This window comes from Acomys russatus, chromosome 1 (genome assembly GCF_903995435.1).
Source record: "Acomys russatus chromosome 1, mAcoRus1.1, whole genome shotgun sequence".
In the NCBI taxonomy this organism is placed as follows: domain Eukaryota; kingdom Metazoa; phylum Chordata; class Mammalia; order Rodentia; family Muridae; genus Acomys; species Acomys russatus.
This window is the reverse complement of record NC_067137.1, coordinates 54,656,627-54,681,458: the sequence shown is the minus strand read 5'-3', so window position 1 is coordinate 54,681,458 and position 24,832 is coordinate 54,656,627. Positions and strand designations below refer to the sequence as shown.

General features: G+C 39.2%; 1 protein-coding gene across 7 annotated transcripts in view; it reads right to left on the bottom strand.

The window, feature by feature from the left end:
* Window positions 1-6,837: 6,837 nt before the first annotated feature.
* Window positions 6,838-24,832, bottom strand: part of Immp2l (inner mitochondrial membrane peptidase subunit 2) — an 835,266-nt gene continuing 817,271 nt past the window's right edge. For 3 of the 7 annotated variants that reach the window (XM_051145189.1, XM_051145180.1, XM_051145193.1), the window contains one exon: window positions 6,838-7,222. In XM_051145189.1, coding sequence (XP_051001146.1) covers window positions 7,103-7,222 — 120 coding nt within the window. In that variant the 3' untranslated portion in view covers window positions 6,838-7,102. The remainder of the gene's footprint in view (window positions 7,223-24,832) is intronic. The other 4 variants (XM_051145172.1, XM_051145164.1, XM_051145149.1 and 1 more) reach the window with 2 other exon arrangements.

Here is a 24,832-nt window from a genome sequence, read left to right as displayed (position 1 = left end):
CTTTTCTACCAGTCAGTACTAGAATGTGAGCAATTTTTAAAAATTAATTTATTCATATTACATCTCAATGGTGTGGGCAATTTCTTAACATACGCATTTGTAAAATCAAGATTCTAAACACGGGAGAACCAAAAGTTTGCATAGTATTTGGCTTGCTTCGTCCTTAAGTATTTGCCAATGTGAATACATTGGGTGAATGGGTACAAAGCTGAGAGAAAATCTGGTAGGCTCAAAAATAGATAAATAATTTAAATCAAATAAAAAAAGAAAGCTTTGAAGCTGAAGATATGCCTCAACAGTGAAGGGAATTTAATGTTCTTGCTGAGGACTTGGGTTCAGTTTCCAGCACCTGCATAGTGGCTCGCAGTAATCTGTAGCGCTAGTTCCTGAGGCTCCCACACCCTCTTCTGTGGTCTTCATGGATATGAGGAATATATGTGGTACTCCCAGATAAATGTAGGCAAAAGCTCATATACATAAGATAAAATAAATCCTTAAAACGAAAAGGCACATAGTAAACAGTGTAGATCAAAACCCCCAATAAGTTACATTCTGAGAAAGTGACAAAAATAGAAATTAATATTTATAGAATTATTTCTAATTTTATTTCAAATAGCCTCAAATTGTACCTGAAAATTTTTTAAATAGGTGTTTTTAAATTTTGAATTAAAGTACATGAGTCTATAAAAATATAAGAAATGTACAAACTCCCAAATTAAAAAAAGGACAATAAAACAAGTATATGAGAATTTCAAATACTGACATTAATATTTGAAAATAGTTTAGAAAAATCAATTGAGAATTCTAAGACAGGCAGATAATCGTGATTGAAATTTGAAACTTAATGAATTATTTAATAGCAATTTAGATACAAGTGAACAGATAATTAAGAAATTAGGAAATATACCAGGAAAAATACATGGGCTGAAGCAGACAAAAAAGAAAACAAACAAACAAACAAACCAGAAACAATCTGGGAATAATAGCTGAACATTTTCCAAGATTAATGAATGATGTCTACATTAAAGGGCCACTGAGAACGCCACGTACCTAAGTTAAGAGGAAACCAGACCCATCGCCCAGCTCTCTTTCAGTAATGGCATCAAAGTGATTATTGTGCCCACTGTTATGTGGGTACAATTATAAACATTGGCTAACCTATTTTCAAAGTAGTCTAAATTATTGAGAAATGACTTAAAAATAGGCAGCATCTACAATGGGCTGCTTTTAGAAGAAAACCAACCCTGGTGAGGGCCACATGGATAGAGCTTTTTTTTTTTTTTTTTAATAGGAGTCCATTTCAGCTTCTGAAACATGGAGTGACTCATTCAGAAAAAAAACATAGTCATATTTGTGTGAGGTGTTAGATTGCCAGAGTGACAGAGACTGAGGGAAAAGAAGTCCCAAAAGAAGAACCTTTCAAACCTGTGCATAATTTCCTCTCAAATCTCTGATGAATACTTCCCTGGATGTCCTTCACAAGGAAGACGTGGGGACCAATAGAGAGCAAGAGCTCACAGAGTAGTGAAAGTCCAACAAGGATTTCAGTTTCTGCACACTGCTGTGGGAAAACACTTTGGAGCTGGAAGCCTGCCATGCTAGAATGGCTTGGTTAATACCCTGAGATTTCCATGGAAACTCCCAGGAGGCAACACTCCAGAGAAAGACTGTCCCAAGACCAAAGACAAATCTAAAGCACAGCTTTCCTGATAATGTGTCAAACTATCATTCTATAATTTCAAGGTGACATTTTGTTTTGTTTTTAGTAATTTATTTGTTTAAGGGAACAAAATATAATGTTCTTCATATGAAAACAATAAGAAGCCTCCACAAATCTTGAAGCAACTCCAAATTTCTTTCTTTCTTTTTCTTTTTTTCTTTTTTTGCTTTTGGCTGTTCTTATTTTATTTTTAAAATATATTATATTAACTTATTCATATTACATCTTAATTGTTATCCCATCCCTTGTATCCTCCCATTCCTCTCTCCCTCCCACTTTCCCCTTACTCCCATTCTCTATGACTGTGACTGAGGGGGTCCTCCTCCCCCTGTATATGCTCATAGGGTATCAAGTCTCTTCTTGGTAACCTGCTGTCCTTCCTCTGAGTGCTACCATGTCTCCCCCTCCAGGAGACGTGGTCAAATATGTATAATTTTTAAAGCACTTTTATATGAAAGAGAATATATACATTATGTCCATAACAAGAGAAATAATAGCCAATAGAAACTGATCTTGAAAAGGCTTAGATATTAAAATTAAGAGAGTAGATTTTAAAATAATAATTATATATATGGCCAAAATTTTTGGGGAAAGATCGTCAGCAAACATGAACAGAGAGACCCAATATTCAGGTGTCAGAGGCCTGAAGGGCTCTGTGAGTTGAAGGCCAGGAGTTCTATGTAGTAAGTTCCAGGCCAGCCAAGGCTATATAGTGAAACCTTGTCTAAAAGTAAATAAACAGATGAATAGATAGACAGACATGCAGATATCTGAAGACATACATAGAAACTGTTAAAAACAAAACCAAAATTCTAGAACCTAAATGATAAATTCACTGTATAGTGAAATAAATGGCAAAGGAACAATCACTGAACTTAAAAACAATATTAACCATCTAACCCAAAGTACCAAAATATTAAAAAGAAAGTTGATTCTCTGTAACCTGTGAAATTTATCAAGCACTTAACAATTGTCTAATAAAATCTTGGAAGAAAAAAGATAAGGAAAGGTTTTTTTTTTTTTAAAGGATTGCTGAAAAAACTCACACATTTTGGGTGAATAAGATACAAAGAAAATCATACCTAGTATAATTGTCATCATCAACGAAGAAAGAAGTGTAATTATCAAAGAAACAAGTTCAGAAGACAGGATTGTCTTCAGAAAAATAACTGCTAAATTAGAATTCTAACTTCAGTGAAAATACTTTAATTTTAAAACAAATTATCTAGTGGTTATGTGTGTGGTGTTTTGGCATGCATGTGCCATGGTGCATGACCGAAGACCAAAGGACAGCTTGGGAGTGTTGGTCCTCTTCTGCCATGTAGATAGATCCTAAGGATGGTTCAGGTCCTCGGGCTTGGCAGGAAGGGTCTTTACTCAAGCAACCACCCCACTGCCCTAAAACATCTTTGAAAAATAAACTCTTAGGTATGCCTGGTAGTCCAGGCTTCTAATCTTAGCTACTGGGAATGCTGAGGCAGGAGAATGGAATGTTTAATCCCTCTCTGGGCAACTTAATGGAGACCCTATATTTTCATAATACACATTCATAAACAGTAAAAAGAGGGCTGCTAAATAACAGAATGTTTGCCTAATATGAGCAAGCTCTAGGATTAATCCCAGTGTGGGTGAGAAGATGGGAACACTGACTGACAAAGAATGAATAGTGATGTGCATCATGGCCATGTAAGGCCATGTGAGGTCATGTGAGGCCATACAAGACCATGTGAGGTTATGTGAGGTCATGTGAGGTCATGTGAGCCCATATGAGGCCATGGCTTCAAGGAAAGAAAGCAATGAAGGGATGGTGGCTCTTTAAGAAAGAGAACTGACGAATGTCAAGATGGAATCAGCACCTGTACAATAGATGACTGTGCACTAGAATGATTCTATTTGTGACTGTCATAGATTAGATAGCGAAACATTTAGGAATTAGACATTGTCATATAATTAATGAAATATTTTCAGGATTCTCTTTAAAAGACCAATCTTCCTTTTCCTTGTCCCCCTAAAAAAGTATACTGGTGAAGTTCTAACCCTTTAGTCTCTTCTGAAAGTTTTCTCAGCTGGGCAGGGTGGCACATACCTTTAATCCCAGTACTTGGGAGGGAGAAGCAGGCAGATTTTTCTGAGTTTGAGGGCAGTCTGGTCTACAAAGCAAGTTCCAGGACAGCCAGGGCTACACAGAGAAAAACTCTTGTCTCAAAAACAAAACAAAACAAACAAACAAACAAAAGTTATTTTATTTTGATGAATATATGAATTTAGAAAGTATATGCAAAATGAATATGCTAATTTGATAGTTTAATATTGATCAAAGTTTAAAAGTATCTGTATATCCAGTACATTTCTATTGAATATTTGTAAAATTATTCTATGACTTGCAAATGGTAGAACAACTATTGCTGTTCTAAATTCTCTCACAGCACAGCCACACTTTTCTATGTAGAAAATTAAATTTGTAAAATTCAATATACATCCCCCAGACAGTTAATTATATATTGCTGGAAAAAAATTGTGCAGCTGAAATAATTTTGTATCAGTTGCATTACTAATTCCATGGAGGACATCTATTCAGCTCAGAAAGACTAAATCCAAGGACTTCCACCTGTAGAAGTCCCCCATCTGCCCCACCTTCTCCCAGCAGAAACACTCCCTTAAGAGCCTTCCCTCCTCCCCTAAGCCCCACCCTGCCACCTCGCCTGCTCACTGTTCTACACCTTTAATAAGCTGTATGGTACCACTTTACTTATTTATAATTTCCACCCCCAACCTCAAGTAGACTCAGAGAATCTTTGTTTTATTTATCTGGCATTTCCATATTGAAAACAGACATATTGATAAGACAGAATTTTACTGTTTATTCTGTATCAAATTGGAAAAGATACAGCCTTATCGAGACTACACTGCTTCCTAGCACAGAAGGAGAGAAAATGGATATATGATTTACTTGTATCCTGAGTGACTGGTAAGCATGCGCACGTGTGTGTGTGTGTGTGTGTGTGTGTGTGTGTGTGTGTGTGTGTGTGTGTCTGTGTCTGTGTCTGTGTCTGTGTCTGTCTATGTCTGTGCACACATTAGGTGGTGCAACAATTAAGTCCACCTTTCAGAAATGGTAAGTCTTGAGCCAAGTTGTTTAATGAGCACTAGATACTAACTACTGGTGATGTTCTGTGCACCTAGAGAATGCAACATGGGACATAAAGAGCCTTTTCCTTTCATCTGACCTTGAGTGAATACTTTGAAGAATGACACAGGTCAATGATACAGGTAACAAGGCTGATCACAAACTATTTAAAATGGTTAAAACATTGAGTTCTTCCATACCAGTCATAAGCAGCAGCTTCTACAGTGTTCGCTCCGCTTACTTCTCATCCTACCCCTTACCTCAGGACTGTTCAAATGCCAATTCTGTGACCTTCAGTCTTCAGATTTCCTATTTGAGATACACACACACACACACACACACACACACACACACACACATATATGTGTTTTTTACATATATTGTACAAATATATAATATTGTACATTTAACCCCAAGAGATGTATTCTGTCAAGGGAGTGGAACTCAAAAGCAATATTTGGTAAAGTGCAAATCATAGTGAGGTTCAGGTTGGGGATGAGAATCAGAGAAGTTGAGGAAATCAATAAGATCAATGGAGATTCACTAAGAGATTTTTGGCAGTTCTGCATATAAGAAAAGTCAGGCACAGGTGGAAGTGTTTTTGGGTACATTTCATTGCTGAAAATTTCAGAAAGAGGAGGAGTCAATGCTTTCAGCTATATACCCACCTGTGAGACCACCAAGAGTCAAGGATGGTACTGATCCAGTGCTCACACAGATGGCCCAGATTTGACTGAATGGTCCCCAAAGAAAGACAAAAGTCTTAAATCTAGGAAAGCTACTGGTTAGGATGAGGGAGATAAGAAAGAGTGTGGGAGAAAACATAATCAGATTATGTTACATAAGTGTTGAAACTGCCAAAAAACAACAATTAATAAAATAATGTAAATATAAAAGATAAAAAATAATTCTGAAGCTGGGTGGTGGTAGTGCAAACCTTTAATCCAAGCACTTGAGAAACAGAGGCAGGCAGATCTCTGAGTTTGAGACCAGCCTGGTCTACAGAGTAAGATCCAGGACAGCCAAGGCTACACAGAGATCCTGACTCAATACATACATACATACATACATACATACATACATAAAATCTGATCAACCCTAGTACATAAGTCCTCACTGTTTGTTGAATCAACTCTCAGAATGCTAAATAAATTACTAATAGGAACTCACACTTTTCTATGTATGTTTATTATTATCATTATAAGCCTGTCTGCCATAGTGAATTATAATCCACATTTACAAGATGAAATAGAAAAAAAAGTGACTCGATGAACAGGACAGATCTTAAGTCTTGTTCCTATCATAGCAAACCCTTCACCAATGGCAAGAAGGATGTTTTTCTAAGACCATTGCCTTGCATGACGGGAGCAGGTGTCCTTATTTAGCCGAATTACAGACTCTATGGCTTCACTGTCAACCTCCTTACAACTGCTGATTTCAGTACCAGAGTGGGATGCTGAGAAATCACTTGGGGGGAAAATGAAACTTTGCTGATCTGGATTTGATTGTTTTCTATTTCCCTTAGAGCTTTTCACCAAATGTGATAAAATGCTGACCAATGGCCTGATTCGTCATTGTGAATAGGCATGGGATTGTTCAGAAGTTTTATATTAAAAGGGCAATAAAAACATTCAGTTATATCAAGTATTGACAGAAATTTTTGCCATCACTTTAGTTTCTGCCTTAGATAAGGGATAAAATGTTTTTCATTAATGAATGTTTGGTTAGCTGATAATTAAACACCCCAACAAGATCTGGACAAATCACCATTATATTTGACATCATAGTTCCTGGTCCTTCCTAACTGGCAGCCACTTTTCTGTGGAATTTGTCATTTATAAAGCAACCACTATCTTTATGTGCATAATATGTGGCTTTCCCCATTCTGTCTCAATAGTAAAAGACAAATCATCTTTGATGCACATTAATTTTAAATCTTTCAACAGAAGACTTCAAGGAAAAGCTCTCATCCACAACTATGCACAGCACCCCCCAATTGCCCTCCTTTGTGTACACAGGCAGAATGCTTTCAGGCTCTCCAAAGCTTGCATAGTTTTGGTGATAAACAATATGCGATTAAATAAAACACACAATCGGGTGTCATTTAGTACTGTTTAATATTGAAAATCTTTCTTGAAAATTCCAGAGCACCTTAAAGACATAGAGAGGTCTCTTGCTCAGCAACAGTGGAGCATCTTCCTTTGGCAGGAGGCTTCTGGTGTCTGCAGCCCCTCCTATGATGGGCCTCGGTGCAGTTACTCCTCTCCAGTGTGGATTGGGAAGCGCTCTGGTGGAAGAACAGATTCTAATCTCTGCCAGCGCTCTGGAGGCCACAAGATATGTGTGGCATGGGCATGCAGAAGTCCCAGAGAAACCTGAATCCAGGGAAAATAGAGAGAGAAACAAAATTATTTCATACTTACTACTATACATAGCCTAAAAATAACATTTGATTCAAGTCTCATCTGACATGGAAAGACTATAATTAAAACCAAAAAACATTTAGGAGCACTTTCCCAGGGTTTGATGTGTGTCTGCTACTTTAACCTTCAGAACAGTCATTCAAGGGAATTATGGTTTTAATTTTCTAGAGCAGGAAACTGAGTTCAATATATATATATATATATATATATATATATATATATATATATATATATATATATTAATCTAGGTGTGATAGTATGCACCAGTAAAACCTGTTCTCAGGGTTCAGAGACAGGAAGATTCCTTGAACTAACTGACCAGCCAATCTAACTGAATACACAAGCTCCAGAGACCCTGGATGCACTGAGAGACCCTGTGTCAAAAATAAGGTGGACAGCAACTGAGAATGCATCAGTATAAATTTTTAGGGTCTATAAACAGGTTCACTCATGTGCATGCACACCTCCCATATATGTACACACACACATGAACACATACAAATACACACATGCACATGTGTGTGCGCACACACATACACACATAAACACGCACATGCACATGCACAGGCACACACATACACACAACCATGCCAACTAGGAAAAAACTCACTGGATCTAGATGATCTCACATTACACTGCACTTTCCACCTAGCTTTGCTCATGGCTAGGTTCAGCCAAGTTAGAGAACAGCGGCCTCCATCTCCTCTATCATAACGCATTTTAGGTTCAACAGCAGCCTCTCCGTTGTATTTCAAGCACTGAGCTGCTTTTCCAGGCTGTTTAAGTTTTATCCAAAGGGTAATTTGCCAACGTTTTAACTTAGCTGAATTGTCGCCAATACATTTGCTTGCTTGCTTAGTGTGGTGCTCAGATTTGGACACAGTGATTTAATTCTGATCTGACACTCCACACTCATTTTTCTGAAACTAATCTTACTGTTTTTTTTTTTAATTTTGAGAATATATTAGAGGTACCGTTCTCATTTCCAGGAAGTTATTCTTAAAAATTATGATAATTATGATATCAATATTGTTTAAAATGGTGATATAAGAATCTGAAATTCAAGCTTTAAAAAATACTGAGATAAAAAAAAAAAAAATACTGAGATTAGCCAGGTGTGGCAGCACATGCCTTTGGTCCCAGCACTTGGGAGGCAAAGGCAGGTGGATTGCTGTGAGTTCAAGGCCAGCCTGGTCTACAAACCAAGTCCAGGACAGCTAAGGCTACACAGAGAAATCCTGTGTATGTGTGGTGGTGGGGGGCGGGGACGAAACAAAACAAAATACTGAGATTAATATGTACAGAAAATGCTTAATCATTTGCTATTATCTTGTGGTATAATGTTTTTATTGATAAGTGTCCATAGACAAGGGGGACAATATAGTGAATATAGAAATATATAAAAATGAAAAAGCATGCGAACCTTTTTATATGACATTTCTGACAGACCAGACAAGAGGGCACAGACTTAATTAAGTTAAGACAGTCAGTAAAACAGTAGTGTCCCGGACAAATCAGAACATGGTCACCTGTCTGCCATGCTCAGGGCCATGTATTTTCCTGAGAGCGCCAGATTCATCAAGTGCAAATGGGATGAATTCTTTCCCATTTGTATGATGAAATCGAAGTACCCAGTGTGTCTCAGAATGTGAACCTGTCTGTATTGGAGTAATGAAAGTTAAAATGAGGCCCTGATGCAAACTCATTTGAGGAGATTACATGAGGAGATTAAGACACAGGTGACGCCCAGGAATGCATACACACAGGAGAAAGAACAACATCAGAACAGTGAACGAGGTTCTGCCTACCATGAAAAGAAGGCTTAACAACACACCAAACCTGCTGCTCCTTTGATCTTATACTATTTTCTCTAGAACTATGAGAAAATAAATGCCTTTTGCTTAAGCTACCATCTGTTTTATTTTGTTATCACAGCCCTAGAAAAGGAATATGCATGCAAATGGAAAGAAATACGGAAGGCAAATCCACAAATTGTCCACATACATACAATACAGAACAAAAAACATATTGGATGAAAAAGGAAAAAAATATTTAAGAGTAGAAGGGGATACTTTGGCATAGAAAGCCAACAGGTTTCCATTAGGTTAAATACTTGGACCAACTGTTATAGGTTGGCGTCAATGTCCCTCAAAGGCCTGCATGTCATAGGCTTTTCCCTTAGCAAATAGCTCTTTTGTAGGGACTAGTGTTCCAGTCATCCTGGATGCCCCACCCACCGGCATACCAGTTGGAAGAGCAGTTTTTCTGCACGCTGCTGCCTATGATATAGTGTTGTGCCTACGGCCCCAAAGGAACAGAACAGCCAATAATAGGCTAAAACCTTCCAAACTGGGTCCAAGATGTTAAGTTTCAAACCTGAGACAGGCTGCTAACATATCAAAGCAGACCTTGCTTCCAGGCTCTCTCAGCATCCCTCAGTTCCTACCTGTTAGAAGGTATGGCTGGCATACACTATTCTTTAGCCTCAATTTTCCAGCCCAGGACTGGGCTGTCCTTTCTCCATGGGCTCTTCTCTATATAACCCAGACATTTTGGTTACCTACTCTCTCTGCCTCTCCTTTTTGTTCCCTTTGCACCTTTGGCCCCCTGGCTGCTGTCCTTTGGCCCCCTGGCTGCTGTCCTTGGTTCTCCTCTCCCTCCTCCTCCTATCCCCAGTGGTTCAGGGTCATCAATGCTGTGGACTCTCCCAGATATGTCTTGTTAATGTCCGCCTGTGGCTCTGGAGAGGTCCACAGTAAGGTCTCTGGTGCTGGATGTGGATGCTGGTCTAATTTGCTTCATCTCTTGGGTGGCCAGAGCTGATGGCTCAGGCAGCTGATAAGGACTGAAAGAGAAAGGAGGGAAGGGAACAAAGAGCCCAAGGTTTCTTCTCTAGGGACTGGCTGTACTGCAGGTGAGGAGAACTTAAACTGACCACAAATTCCCTATGGTTGAGGCTATAAAAGTAGCTTCTGGCTAGAAACTGCATGGGGGTCATAAAAGGAGGCTCTTTGATCTGTAGATAGCCCTCTTTGTGGAGATCTCCAATAAGTTGGTATAAACTTAGGCTTATTAGCAGTAGAAGGCTGATGGCCCCAAGTCCACTAACTTATTTGCAAATCTACAGGGAAATAAGAAGTAAAAGAGAGATAGAAAATAAACCACTCACACACACATACACACATTCAAGAGAAAAGGTGATGAAATTAGGCATCTTCAATTGAAGTCAGGTTATTCATTATTTTTTAAAATATATTTTATTAATTTACTCATATATTATATCTCAATTGTTATCCCATCCCTTGTATCCTCCCATTACTCCCTCTCTCCTCTTTTCCCCTTACTCCCCTCTCCTATGACCTCTTCCCATGTATATGCTCATAGGGTATCAAGTCTCCTCTTGGTAGCCTGCTATCCTTCCTCTGAGTGCCACCAGGCCTCCCCATCCAGAGGACGTGGTCATATGGGGCACCAGAGTACGTGTGAAAGTCAGACCCCAATCTCCACTCAACTGTGGAGAATGTCCTGTCCATTGGCTAGATCTGAGTAGGGGTTTGAAGTTTACTGCACGTATTGTCCTTGGCTGGTGTCATAGTTTGAGCAGGACCCCTGGGCCCAGATCCACCTGTCATAATGTTCTTGTAGGTTTCTAGGACCCTCTGGATCCTTCTATTTTCCCATTCTCCCATGCTTCTCTCACCTAAAGTCCCAATAGGATGTCCTCCCCTCTGTCCCAGTTTCCTGGTAAGTGAAGGCTTTCGTGGGACATGCCCCTTGGGCTAGTATGCAGATATAAGTGAGTATATACCATTTGAGTCTCTCTGCTTCTGGGTTAACTCACTCATTATGATCATTTCTAGCTCAATCCATTTGTCCACAAATTTGGGGATGTCCTTGTTTTTAATAGCTGAGTAGTATTCCACATACATTCAAGAGAAAAGGTTCAGGAGAAAAGGTAGATGAAGGCAAGCATCTTAACTTCTTCAACTGAAGTTAAGCTTCCCAATTTCCAGGTGTGCTTACTGTAGAAGACTGTACTTATATTTCTGAGAAAAGGGAATTACCTCATAGTCAAAAGAGTACAAAAAAATCACAAAAACAGATGAATTCTAAAATATAACAGGTTACATGTTTTAAATCTAAACATTTCTTATCTCTGTATCCATTACATAAGTTCATAGTGAGTTCAGAATGATGAAGGTTGACAGTGTCTAAGATTAATAGGGTCTGAAACTTACAAGATTATACAATTTATCAGTTAGAACAGACCTAACTATACATTATCCAGCTATCTCTTAGTTCATTATGAGGTCAGGACAATAATTTTATCTGTCTTTCATTCTAAGAAACAGAGTAAATTCAGACATATCTGGGTAACTTCATTCCACTTAGGTTCATGAGACGTTTAAGCAAACTTGCCTGTATTTATGGTGAAATACGAGGATTTGTGGTGCCATCTGGAGTTGGGACTTATCTGAAGCCACAATCTGCTAGTAGGCTATGCTTAGTGAGGCATCTGGAGGTCCACAAAGGTATTTATTGCAACCATAAACTAACTTTAACTTTTAAAACTATTTGAATCAAATTGAGAATTCCATAATCAGGAATTAATTCATCTGAATAACAAATAGTACATCTTCAATAAGATCCTGTAGAAAGTTTGCTCAATCAGAGCTGGTCAGATGCCAGATGCATTTACTTTTGGTTTTTCAAGACAGGGTTTCTCTGTGTAATCTTGGCTGTCCTGGACTCACTTTGTAGACCAAGCTGGCCTTAGACTCACAGTAATCCACCTGCCTTTGCCTCTCTGAGTGATGGGATTAAAGGCATGTGCCACTATGCCCGGCTCTAATGCCCGATTTTAGAGAGATGCACAAAGCACAATTGATAGGGTAGTCAGAGGTTGGCAGCAATTCTGGGGTACATCACGATATAGACTTTGCAAATACCAGATTACCTCCAGAGATCTCTCATGCCTACTGGACTTTCCCAAATCAATGGCTCCTGACAGCATGTCAGAGGCTGGAAGCAGTTTGGGGGTGCATATTGGTACAAGACCTTGGAAACACCAGATCACCTCTTAGACAGCCCACATGCCTAGTGAGCTCCCTTAACAGGGTGGCTCTTGGCAGTGTCTGCCACTGGCTATGCTCTCCCACATATCTGCAATAAACTTTCTATTCCACCATACCTAGGAGCAGTCATATCCTTTCCTTTCAATTTTATATCTTTTTTTTTTTTCATTCACAAGATAAAGGCCTTCCCTTTTTAGAAGGTTATCATCTTGTACCTTTTGTTTGTTTTTAACCACTGTTTTCAGACAGGGTCTCACCATGTATACCCCTGGATAGTCTGGAACTCATAGAGATCTGCCTGCTTTGGCCTCTGAGTGCTGGGATTAAAGGCATTGGCCATAATATATGACTTGTACATTTGTTATAATAGCAGAAAGCCGACTAAAGAACCAGCCTTACCAACATCATGGTGGGAGTTGATGCTCCTTGTTCCTTACTCATGTGTGGCCCACATAAGACTGTGTTTGCTTTAATAGGCTTACATTATTGTTTACTGAGAAAGAACATCGACAATACATTTAAGAAAACATATTAATGGATCATTGCAAAAGCCTAGCAGGTCTCTGTATTTTTAGCACCTACCGTTGGAGGAAATAGGTTCATCTACATATAATAATCAGCCTTTTACAATGAATCCCTTATCCTTAAGGGGCACTGAGGACATGGATTAGGAATCAACCATCTAGAATAACAGTCACCACTTTGTTTTGATTGTGTACTGTTTGATCAGCAAACATTTTTAGAATTCATAAATGATCCAAGAAACTGAACCCAGGTTCTTGGTTTTTTTGCTTTTGTTTTTGTTTTGTTTTGTTTTTTTAGATGTATCTGGCAATAGGTTTTTTCTTGTACCTAGAGTAGCACTGCACACATTCGCCTGAAGGTTGATGCTCCTGACCTTAGAGAGCACAGCTTTAGGAAACACCGTTAGCACCAGCTGGAAAGAGGTTCACGCTATCAGTCACCTAGTTTGTTTTGTCTACAAAATGCCAAGGTACCACAGGAACTAAATTTCTACTGAATTGCTTGTCTTTGACCACATTGGCTTTGCTGAGAAGTTATTTTGGCTTCTGGTAGGCAGACACACACATCACCAGCCCAGCTTTCCTCCAGGTGCCAAGCGCACAGGTGTGTGTAACCATGTTTCTCTCCTCCCTCTCCATAGGCCTGCAGTGTACAGAATAAACCTCCAGTTCTTAGCTTTAGGAGCCTTGTCTTGAAGGAAGGCCTCACAAGGGCAAAGTAAGACAAGGTAAAAGCAAGATTTCTGAGGTTGATTAGAGCAGAAAACACTGGGAATAAAGAAGGTTTCTGGTGGGACCAATAGTTCTTTTAAGAAAATGCTCAGAACTGAGGTGAGGACAAGAAAGAGTCAAAGTAAGAAGTGTGACAATACACAAAATTGGAAGCTTATTCAATTTAAATGTTTTTAAAATAGAAAAGATAAACATATATTACCCTTATTGTTAACAAATAAAATCTCTTTGCTAAATCTACTTAGTAGCAAAAGAAGAGAGAAAGTACCATATGAACAAGGTCCGATGATATTTATTTTACAGTATTAAATTACCTATAATTATGCTTTGAAGTCAAATCAAACTGAAGAAATACACAGACTTTGAAGGACACCTACTTAAAACAAGAACTGACTTATCAAGCCCTTTATACAACGTCAGCTTTGTAATCTGACAAGCAAGGGCCTTTCCAGACATATTTTTCCAAACATGTTTATTTGTTTGTTCACTATTTTGTGTTTCTGCATGTGGGAGTACAGGCTTTGTGTGCATGTAAAGTTCATTTATTCATTTAATATAGTGTGCCAATTCATAATTTGACTGCATAAACATTAACATACTTGATTATAGGTCTGTATCAGACTTTGTCAGGATTATCAGTTATATATGGCATAGGTGGATATGGTATAAACAGATGTTGACACCATCATGGAGAAGTCTGGGTTCTGAAATACATGTTTGCAAAGTTTTAAATATAGTATCTGCATTTAAATTTTATGCAAAAAAGAATATTTTACCTAAGGGAACTGACGTCCTCAGAGTTAGGGGCTGAAACTAGGTAGGATAACAGAAGGCAAGGGCTAGAATCACAGAGAAAATGCCAAACACAATTCATGTTCTCCTGGACAACAGGATCCGGCAGGAAAGATGTTTAAATAACACGTGGAACACAAACCTCTCACGTGGTACACTCAAAGGAGGTGTGTGGAGACTGTCTGCCCTGTAGATGCTCCACTGATAGATTCATCTAAGATGGCTGAAATGAGTGAGCACTGGATGCTTCCTTCTCTGAGAGTAGACCTTCACCTAGCACCTCCTCTGCCCAGTGTCCACATCTAGAACATGCTCCTATTTCTCCAGTGAAATCCAGTCCCATTATGCAATAGGTTGATACAATGCAATATTTTGACACTGAAAACGGGAGAGCCATCTGCGTCATGCGACACTCAAAATGACATTCTTTCAAAGGCCTCACTCTAGGACAAGTGTTTTCCTTCATTACCACCAATTTTAACTTTAATCATTTCAAAGCAATTTTCCTGCTCAAGACTTCACTTTAATCAGAATGCATTTCCAGGTCACTTCATGGCCTCTTCACGATTCTCTCAGAACAACTACAGAATCATGCATAATCATCCTAGGCCCCCCAAGACACCTTCCATAAGTAGTTAGTTCAACATTTTATGCAAAAATAGATACAAAACGGGCCTCTAGGGGTGTCTTCAGCTAATTTTCATGAATTAATTTCCCAGGATTAATGTTTATGTACCAGTCTCCTTACCACATAATCAAATCACTGGGGGTGAAGTGGTCTAACTCCTCATTTTGCAGCTTGATTAAGCAGGTGATGAAATACTTGAATATAATTTGGATAGTTAGCGACTCGCAGCATCCACAGTAATCCACTGTGGATGGGTGACAGTGCTGACTGATGCCTCACTGCTTGCTTGCGTGCCTCTGGTAGCTGATGTCCTGCGTGTTATTTTTATGTAGGAAATAAAACCACACATAAACACATGAGGAGAGTGGTATAAAAGTCTCTATTGTTGTTGAACTCGTCTTAAACCAAATTTAGCAGCACTGGGCAGGCAGCCACTGATAGAAACAAGCTAGCCGTTAGTGAGCGGATACTCACAGCCAGGCCTGCTGTGATGGTGGATGCGGACATTCCTCTGCTGAGGGCACACCGCTATTTATTTAGGTGTTCATATGGTACCCAGGCTTTATCTAACATGTCTCTTGGCTTCCACTCCTTCTTTTATCTTTTCTTTCAAAATGAAAGAGAGGAGACTTACAAAATAAATAACAAGGAACAAAGGAAGATAAATAAAAGTGACAACTACATGGCCCAGGAGAGTCCCTGTGAATTCACCATGCCTAACACTCAGCTGCCTGAGGAGCAAGTGAAGAGGAAAACATGGTAACTTAACACAGCTCCCTTTGGGAGCAGGGAGCTCTCTTTTTAAAGTCTTAGGGGAACTTTCCATTCATAAGGGAAGATAAGCTTTTCTAGGATATAAGTTTTCTTTAAAATATTTCTGACATAAGGTCTTACATCTGGTACTTTATAGATCAAAAAGGACGTCACACACACACCTAGTGAATCTCTCAAGAAAGACAGAGGCAGAGTCCAGTGGCTGACAGTCTGATGCATACAGTTCTGCAAGAGGCTAAAGTGGCATGGTTATGTGTGGAACTTTCTAGACATCTCACTTGTTCCAGTAATAAGAACTCAGCTTCCATGAAGGTCTGGGTACATAGCATGCCTTTTTTCTCTTTGTTTCTTACATTTACAAGAGCAGAGTGAGTCAGGACCAGAACCCACTCACTCTGCCTTTCTACTCACTCAGAATGATGCCCTGAGTGATCAAAATAAAACTGGAGCTCTTAGCTTGTGACAGAAGCCTAGCAATTCCAGTAAAGTGCATATATAGGAAAGAAAAAAGTAAAACAAAGGGTAACTGAAACCCTAGTTTTAACCACAGCAACATTGTTGTTGTTTTTTTTTTTTTTTTTTTTTTTTTTCTGAAAGTAAGATCTACTGGTCATTTCAGGCTTTAAATGAGCATAGAGTGGAGCAGGCTGCAGCCAGCTAAGATCATGCAGGCATCACTACCCAGGACAGTCTATATTTCCCAGCAAGTCTCCATAAGAGTCTTCCACTGAATCCATCCAGCACAGCATAGTTCCTGACTTGGGCTCAACCAAGTGATTATGAATGTAGAAGGAACAATACAAAGCCACAGTACACTTATACTACTAATATTAATATATATATACATATATATATATATATATATATATATATATATATTATACTCTCAGTGTATACAATACTGGTTGAGACTTGAGTGCCATTAAGATTTACAGACAAAGCTACCAATAACCTTCACGATGATGCTACACATTTGGGGTGGCATACAGTGTCCTAAGCCCAGTTTTCATCATACCAATTTGAACACTATGAATATACCCCCTAAGGGATATTATTTTCCGATCAGAAGGAAGAAACATATCAGAATGAATTTGTGTCATGTGCCACTGAGATACCTCAATGCAAACTCTAGTGAAACAATAGCATCCTTAAGGATCTCACACATCAGCTTATTACCAGCTCCCCAAGTGGCAGAACAAGCTGAGAAATGCTGCTCATAATCACCAGGTAGCTGAATTGGGACTCCATACCTAGCTCTGTTTCATAGTTTAAATCCCTGCTTGCTGTACCTGCCAGTGAAATGAGGTGTAGAGCCCTGGAAATCAGAACGGTTGGCAAGGGGCTCTGTGCCAACATTTGCTAGGCTTGCTTTCTCCCCAGGGAAGAGTGAGGCCTTTCATTTTCTACAGAAAACACCAACACTGAGCATTAAGGTTTGTACATAGCCTTGCTACTCTGCTTGGGAACCGTTACTGATTTGCAGCAGCCAAGCACGTTACGAGCCACTGGGCTGTAAGGGACATTTGCTGGCAGTGACAGTAAAGCCAGTGCCTATTACAGCAGCATAGTTATGTCAATGTACATAAAAGCAGTAGAGAAATGTGGTAGGATTCTAAAGTGTGCCCCTTTGGCTCAACACAACAGATATGCAGAGGCTTGCTGAGGATGACAAGTGTGCAGTCTACTCAGATGTATGGTATGTAGACTGTGGCTACACTGAGGAGGTTTATGATACAGAAGGGACACATTGTGAATGACAGAAGTGGAGAATTAGGAACTAATCAAGGAAGCTTCCCTTGACAACATTCCCAAGGAAAGAAAAGCACAGGCAGGGTGGGGGCCAGCAAGAGTACATTCAGGAACTTTTCACAGTGGTATGAGCACAAACATGGTTTGTATATAAAAGAAAAGGCGGTGCTCTGTGAATGACGCATAATTGTCCTGGCATATTATAAAAGACCTGTTGTGAATTTGTCTGTCCGTTTTGCTCTTTTCTCATCCCTCCTCAATTTGTCCCGCCTTGAAAGGGAATTGCTTGGTAACACCTCTAGGCATTCGCATGTGCTACCTTCTGCTTCCAGGAAGGGTTTCTTCCACTCTTTCCTAGATAACTCATCCTCATCCTTACAGAGTTATATGTCTTCTCTTGGAAGGCCCCCACATCTTTCCCACTCTTCAACAGCCCACGTAGATATAAACATAGCACTACACAGTGAAATGATAGGTTAGCATTTTTCTCTCATAAGGTATAAGCTTCTTAAGTGGATACCCTTTCATGTTCCAAATACATGGTAGAAGAATAGGAAAAGCTAACGTGAATTTGACTAAATGGATGACACTAGAGAGTACATGGGTGCAAAAAGAGAGAGGCCGTCAGGCAACTACTGGACAAGGGGACTGAGGGAACAACAATGAGGGGACATGAATGTTATTTCCCACCTGCCTGAAAAGCCAGCAGTGCCCTCAGAGATGGAGGGAAATCCCAGTATGAGCAGTGGACTTGGAAAGAAATGAAATCAGGCAGTGGGCTATTCAATCAGATTCCTCCTGCACATTGCAGGAAGATTCCCACACCAAGTTCAAAGTTCAGCCAGTGAACTGTTACTCAGATTTGTTAAGGAGTTGGCTTTGTAGCCATAGAATGCAAAGGCTCATCCAGTGAAGGGGTAGGAAGCAGGGGTGCTAGTATGGCAGTAACGCTAAGAGGTGAGGTTTATGCAGCTATGGGCAGGATTCGAAACACTTGAATGGGCTGTAACACATCCACCCTAGGCTGAGGCTTAGAAGACTTGAGCATAAGGACAGCTCCACTTCTCACCTGGTTTAACTGGGAACATTGAGATAAGGCACAACAGGGCTGTAAATCTCCTTTGACTCAGTAGGCTCATTCTTTTAAGTGAGTTTAGAGAACACCAAGGCCTTTGTGAGATCTTTGAAAATTCTGGGAGCTTCATTCATTTGTGCATAAGACTTGGATTAATGCAGACTGTAAAACAAACCTCCTATAGAACATTTTTTTTTCTTTCAGATATGGAAACTAAATGTTCCTGGTAATTTTTTAGCTGAATTTTAAATGTATTTCATGAGCTTTATGTACCACTGTACTCAGAAAGAAATTGTGTGAAAGAATCATTTGAGAAGATAGATCAGCTTACATGTTAGGATTTGTGTGTGTGTGTGTGTGTGTGTGTGTGTGTGTGTGTGTGTGTGTGTAAGAGAGAGAGACAGAGAGAGAGACAGAGACAGAGACAGAGACAAGAGACAGAGACAGAGAGACAGAGAGAGAGAGGAGTTTGTTGGGAGTCCCGATGAGCTGTTGAGAGCCATCAGCTTTGTAATGTACAATTTGAATGATTAAGAAGGAAATGTGGCTATGACCCACTGAAAGGCAGGATGGTCCTAGACAGAGTCCTTTACTGATGTGTTAGGGAGGATGAGGTTAATTTCAGTTTTGCATGCTTTCTTTCATTTCCAGGATAATTTTGGTTTCGAAAATTTGAGTTCTCACAATTTTAGTTATCTAGCTTTTGTACTTTGATTACGGTAGTTAATTCAGAGAAATCTACTGGGGGTTATTCAGCATTCAGTCAATAAGCATGTTGGCACAAAGCCACCGACTGGCTTAATCTGTGTGTGACAAACAAAGTTCAGTATGTGTAGTTGCTAAGGATAAATGGTATTCGGCTTTCTGGTTTCCAACATGCATAGTTATCATGTGAAAATTATAATGCAAGAGTAAAGTTGAAATTCATATACTGATGGGGAATCTCTGTGGAAGATGGCATCCTAGTGATATGATTAATATTGGTGGACCAGAATAAATCCCTTAGGGTCAGCTATGGATTGTCTAGGGTTTTTTGTATAGGTAGTATTACATTACATGTTCATAGTAGACTGAATAAATTTAAATCATATTTTTCTCTACATTGGTCATTTATATATGTTGTAGAAATGGCCGCTCATTTTAACCATAGCCTAAGGAACATACAATAGGGATACTTAGAAATTAAATTTTCCATGTAAAGTTTAAAATTGCCTAGAGATTATGATGATAAATATTATGAATAACTGCACGTCTCTGGCTTACATAATTGTATTGCTATGATATACAAATTCTCTCAATGTTTTACACAACAATTATTCTGTGTGATATATTTAGATTGATCTTGGTAATACGGGAGGCTGAGACTGGCAGTAATACCTTTTGGTGCTTAATGATGCCTTTGGGTATATTAGCCTGAAGAATGAGGGGTGATTGGTCTGCTTGACTTTCTAGCTGGCAAAGTCACAGCCTGGTGGAAGGCAGGGTTGGCCTGGTGATGTTTCCTACTATGTCTGTTACCATCTTCCCCATTTAAGGTTTGTGCCATCTTCCTGATGTTAAGAAATAGGTATCATTCATTTTCCTTACAAAGTAGTCAGGAACCAGGTGCTCAGACTCTAAGATGAGATGCTATCTCAAGCTTCTTCATAAAAATGCCTGGCTGTGTTCAGCTCACTGTATCATCCACTATTGACTGCTAGTGAAATTGCAGTCCCAGCATACTGTCTTTTTCCTCCAAGTAATTTATTTAACCACTTTCTAGTTAGTTCGTACATGTCTTTGGACACTCAAAAAGACAACTGCTCCATTATGTTAAAGAAATTGTAATTTGGGGCTAAGCTATGTCTAATTCCTGAGTCAAAGATGCAGTATCCTTTTTGATGACCAAAGAGCCTGCTGTTTGGTTTCAGCACCCATGTTCTTGGAATGCTGTGATGTAGGCATAGGCTAGGGAAGAGGACTACAGTGAACATCAGTTTCCAAGTGCCAAGGACACAAATTTGGAATGAGAAAATAAAGTTTGTCATGTTTTTATATCTGTCTTTTTAATAGCTACACTTCCTTGGCCTCATTTTTATCTCTGTCAATTGGAAATCATATTATCAAGTCTGCAAGGTTGACATGAAAGTTAAGTTAGAAATCTGTAGGACTGAAACACAGTTCTCTACCACATGTTACATGTCATAAACAGTCCTATATAAGGCCAGGTCTGAGCCTGAGGAACCACATATTAAGAATAACAATAATAAAAAATAAGGCATTGAAAAAAGCTAAGTTGTATTATATCCCATTAACCGTTAATGGCACTGAATGAAGAACTGGACCTTTGAGGAAAATGGCAGCTTACTACCTTCTGATACTGTTCCATAATAAATAAAAGAAACATTTACAAGAACCCTTTTCCCCAATAAATGGCCTCTGAAGAATCTAGCCAAAATAGCAGTAATTCATAGCTGTTACTATGTTTCATTTGTTGACAGAATTGAACGTTAAAGGAGTTTTTCTGTGAACTGAGATGAGCTCAATAAAAATGAAATCCATTGGATTAAGGAAACACCCCTAAAAGGCCTCTGTCTGTGGCACATGCATTTATAGCGACGGGGAAAAGAAGAATGGGGTCTCTATTATTGCTTTTTGCTACACACATGACAGTACAAAGAAATGGCTTTCGGTTAAATGAGCAATGTTTTCTTGGTTTCCGCCCAGCCTGCCAATACCAGCTGAAAGGTCCACTGGACATATGAATTTTCTTAGCAAAATAACACTGTATTATAGATGGTTTTAGTTCCTGACCACTGATTCATTTCTTAGGCCCTGTTGGCCTCAGTACCCACTACTCTACAAAATTGGTTCTTAAAAATTACCATATGTTCTTCCAGCCACTCACCAGTCTCTATCTTCTTGTGTAACAGTCTATCTTGTTGATGACTTCCTGGTAGAATTCTCTCTTTAATGTCTCTTCCTAATGCCTGGATACAGTCTCCTGTTTATGCTAACTTACCATCAGGCTTCTGTTTCCCAGATGTAGCTATTTCCTGTGCTTACGGCCTCTATTTTTTTTTTTTTTTTTTTTTTTCTGCCTTCAAATGCTCTTCCTTGTGAAACCCCCATCTTTCAGAGCTTTGACTCTCAATGTCAGGTTTCTATCTCTTAACTCCTTGTTTCTACCCCTGGCCTCTCTCCAGATATCCACGTCTGATTCTTAGTGGCCAGTAGGATGTCTCATGTCCACCATGGTGGACCCTCCTTGTGTAATCACGATGCACCTGACACACCAGCTGACCATCAAGCCCTGGCTTTTGATTTGATGATTTCCCTATTGCCCAGCTTTAGTTGTAGCCTCTGAATAGTGATTAGACGTCACCGCCCTGATCTCATTAGCTGCCCAATTCTTCGTTGCATCCCTCTGCTCATTCCCATCCTTCTCACAAAAGGTCAGGATCTGATTTCCTCTGCTTTCAAAGAGAAAGTTAGATCCAGTTTTTCAGGCCTAATCTTATTGTTCTCCAAATGCTTTTCAGATTGGAACCAGGTTGAATCTCCACACCTCAGGAGTTCTTCACGTACTCATAACAAAAGATACACAGAGTGCAACTGGAGCACCACCAGCATGCTATGCCCATCTTCTCATCTTTCCTCACTGTTCTTCTACCACATAGCCACCAAAGCCTCACAGAAATTACTCTGCAGTGACTTCAGTGGCACAAAAGCTGGTAAAATACTGTACTAAACCACATCCAAACTAAAATGCTCAATGTCACTTCTTGTTTATTTCGTATCCCTGCCTTTTTCTTTTTGGGGGGAGGGGGCAAGGCCTCTTCACATAGCCTGGCTGTCTAAATCTTGCTATACAGTACAGGCTGACCTTGAACTCAGAGATCCACCTGCCTCTACCTGCTGAGTGCTAGGATTAAAGGCATTTGCTACAACACCTGGCACCTTTTGCCTTCTTGATGGTTGTTCCTCTAAGCACTCATCACCACAACTTAAGCATCCTCATTCCAGCCATCCATCAATATTCAGAAACATTTACTCATGAGTCTGCTGTAAAGCAACACTTTCTACTAGCAACTCAGGGCCTCCCTATCATCTCTCTACATATGTAGGTATGTCTGCTTCTCTATGTTTCTCCAGAGCAACACCCACTCATGGTTTTATACATTAAATAAGAGACTCAAAATAACACTTTATCCAACATACAGACAGTGAACTCTTTCTTTTTTTCCAAGGTGGTGCCCACCTTTAATCCCAGCACTCAGGGAGGCAGAGGCAGGCAGATTGCTGTGAGTTCGAGGCCAGCCTGGTCTACAAATCAAGCAAAGCAAGTCCAGGAAAGCCAAGGCTATACAGAGAAACCCTATCTTGAAAAAAACACTGCCTACCTCCAAAAATCAACAAAAAAAGTCATAACATTCCCTTACACCAGATGAATTTCTGAAGAACCAATAAAACATGCTAGGCCAACATGAACTACATATTCATTTTAGAATAATTTATAACACAAATTAAAGTTTCTCCATAGGAATAGTCATAGGAATATGTTTTTCAGATTTTTTTTTTCAATTACTCTTTTTAGGGTTGGAAAATTGGGTTCAATACCCAGCACCTATATGGCAGCTCACTATTGTGTGTAACTCTACTTCTTGGGAATCTGACACCCTCTTTGGGGTTTGATAAGCACTTCATAGACACAGTGCATGGACATAGATGCAGGCAAAACACACATACCCATACATTTAAATAATTAATTAAAAAACAAAATTATAATTCTATGAACCAACAATAATTAAGAATAGGCCATGAAACAGAGAGGGAGTGGGGGGGCATGGGAGAAATTAGAGTGGGAGGGGAGGTATGGTAGTCATGTAATTACAGTACTAATGTATGAAGTTTTCAGTAAAAATTTCAAAATGTTAAATAAAAATACATTTTCTGTTGAAATATTCAAAGTACACATAACCAATTCTACTTCTTTTTGTAAGTGAACAACTTATAGCAGACTCTGTTTCTTGAAGATGGCAACAGTCAGCTCTCCTAACCCATGTGGTCCCCTAGGTTGTAATTACCCTGTTCCTGGAGATGGAACTGATTTACAGCATGATTGACTCTGGTTCAGAATCAAAGTGACTGCTTTGACCAACAATTCTGGCTGTAGCACTTAACTAGTCTGGTGGCTTTTGTTTCTTGCCACTTGGAAATGAGCTCTCATACAAGAGGGATGGCCAGTGAGACCATGTTCTATGGAAAGCCCAAGCCACAATGAGACTCTGGATAATGACATGTGACATGGGAAAAGAAAGGGAAAGGCAAAAATCCACAGAAGCAGAAGCCAGGTAGAAGTGGGTCCCCCAACCTCAGCTACCTTAGTCTAGGCCATAGAAATCAGACACAAGCTGCCAAGCTAAGCCCTGCCCAAGTTCTTCAATAGGAAACAGTCACACTACTGAGTTTTGAAATAATTTTCCAAACAGAAATAGATCGTGGAAATATTACTTCTCACTATCTTGACTGTGCAGAGAGGTACATAGATGAAAACAAAAATAAAAGAAAATGGTATGATTTCAAAACAGTTGACCAACTTTACAAATGATAAACTGCTATGCCTATAATCTACATGCCTTGAAGAACACCCAATAGTGACTAGTTTATTAATTCATTTTTAATTCTCTCCTTATTAAAATGTTAACTAATATAAAATGGATTAAGTATCTTTAATATTTTCTAGGTCAAACTCAAACTTCTATTACAGAAAGTACACTGAAGGTTAAGTTACAAAGCAAAGGATGGCAAAAGGGCTCGGCAGGTAAGGGCACTAGCCATCAAACCTTATGATCTGAGTTTAATCCCTAGGCCTCGACATGAAAGAGAGAATCAACTCCTAGTTGTTCTCTGACCTCTATACATGTACACATGTCACACACACACACACACACACATACACACACACACATACACACACACACACACACACACACACACCAAATAAAATGGACATGAAAATTTTAATGAGAAAGTTACAATAAACTAAAAATTATTTTAAAAAACAAGAAAACTCATAGTTTATAAACAAATAAGGATTATGTTTTCAAAAATGGATTTTGTCAATGTTTGTTATTAGTTTACTTAAATTTTAATATTCTCTAATACTTAAGTTCTATATAACCGTTTGAAAGGAAGATGGTTATCCTGTATACTGTATAATTAATGTAAAAT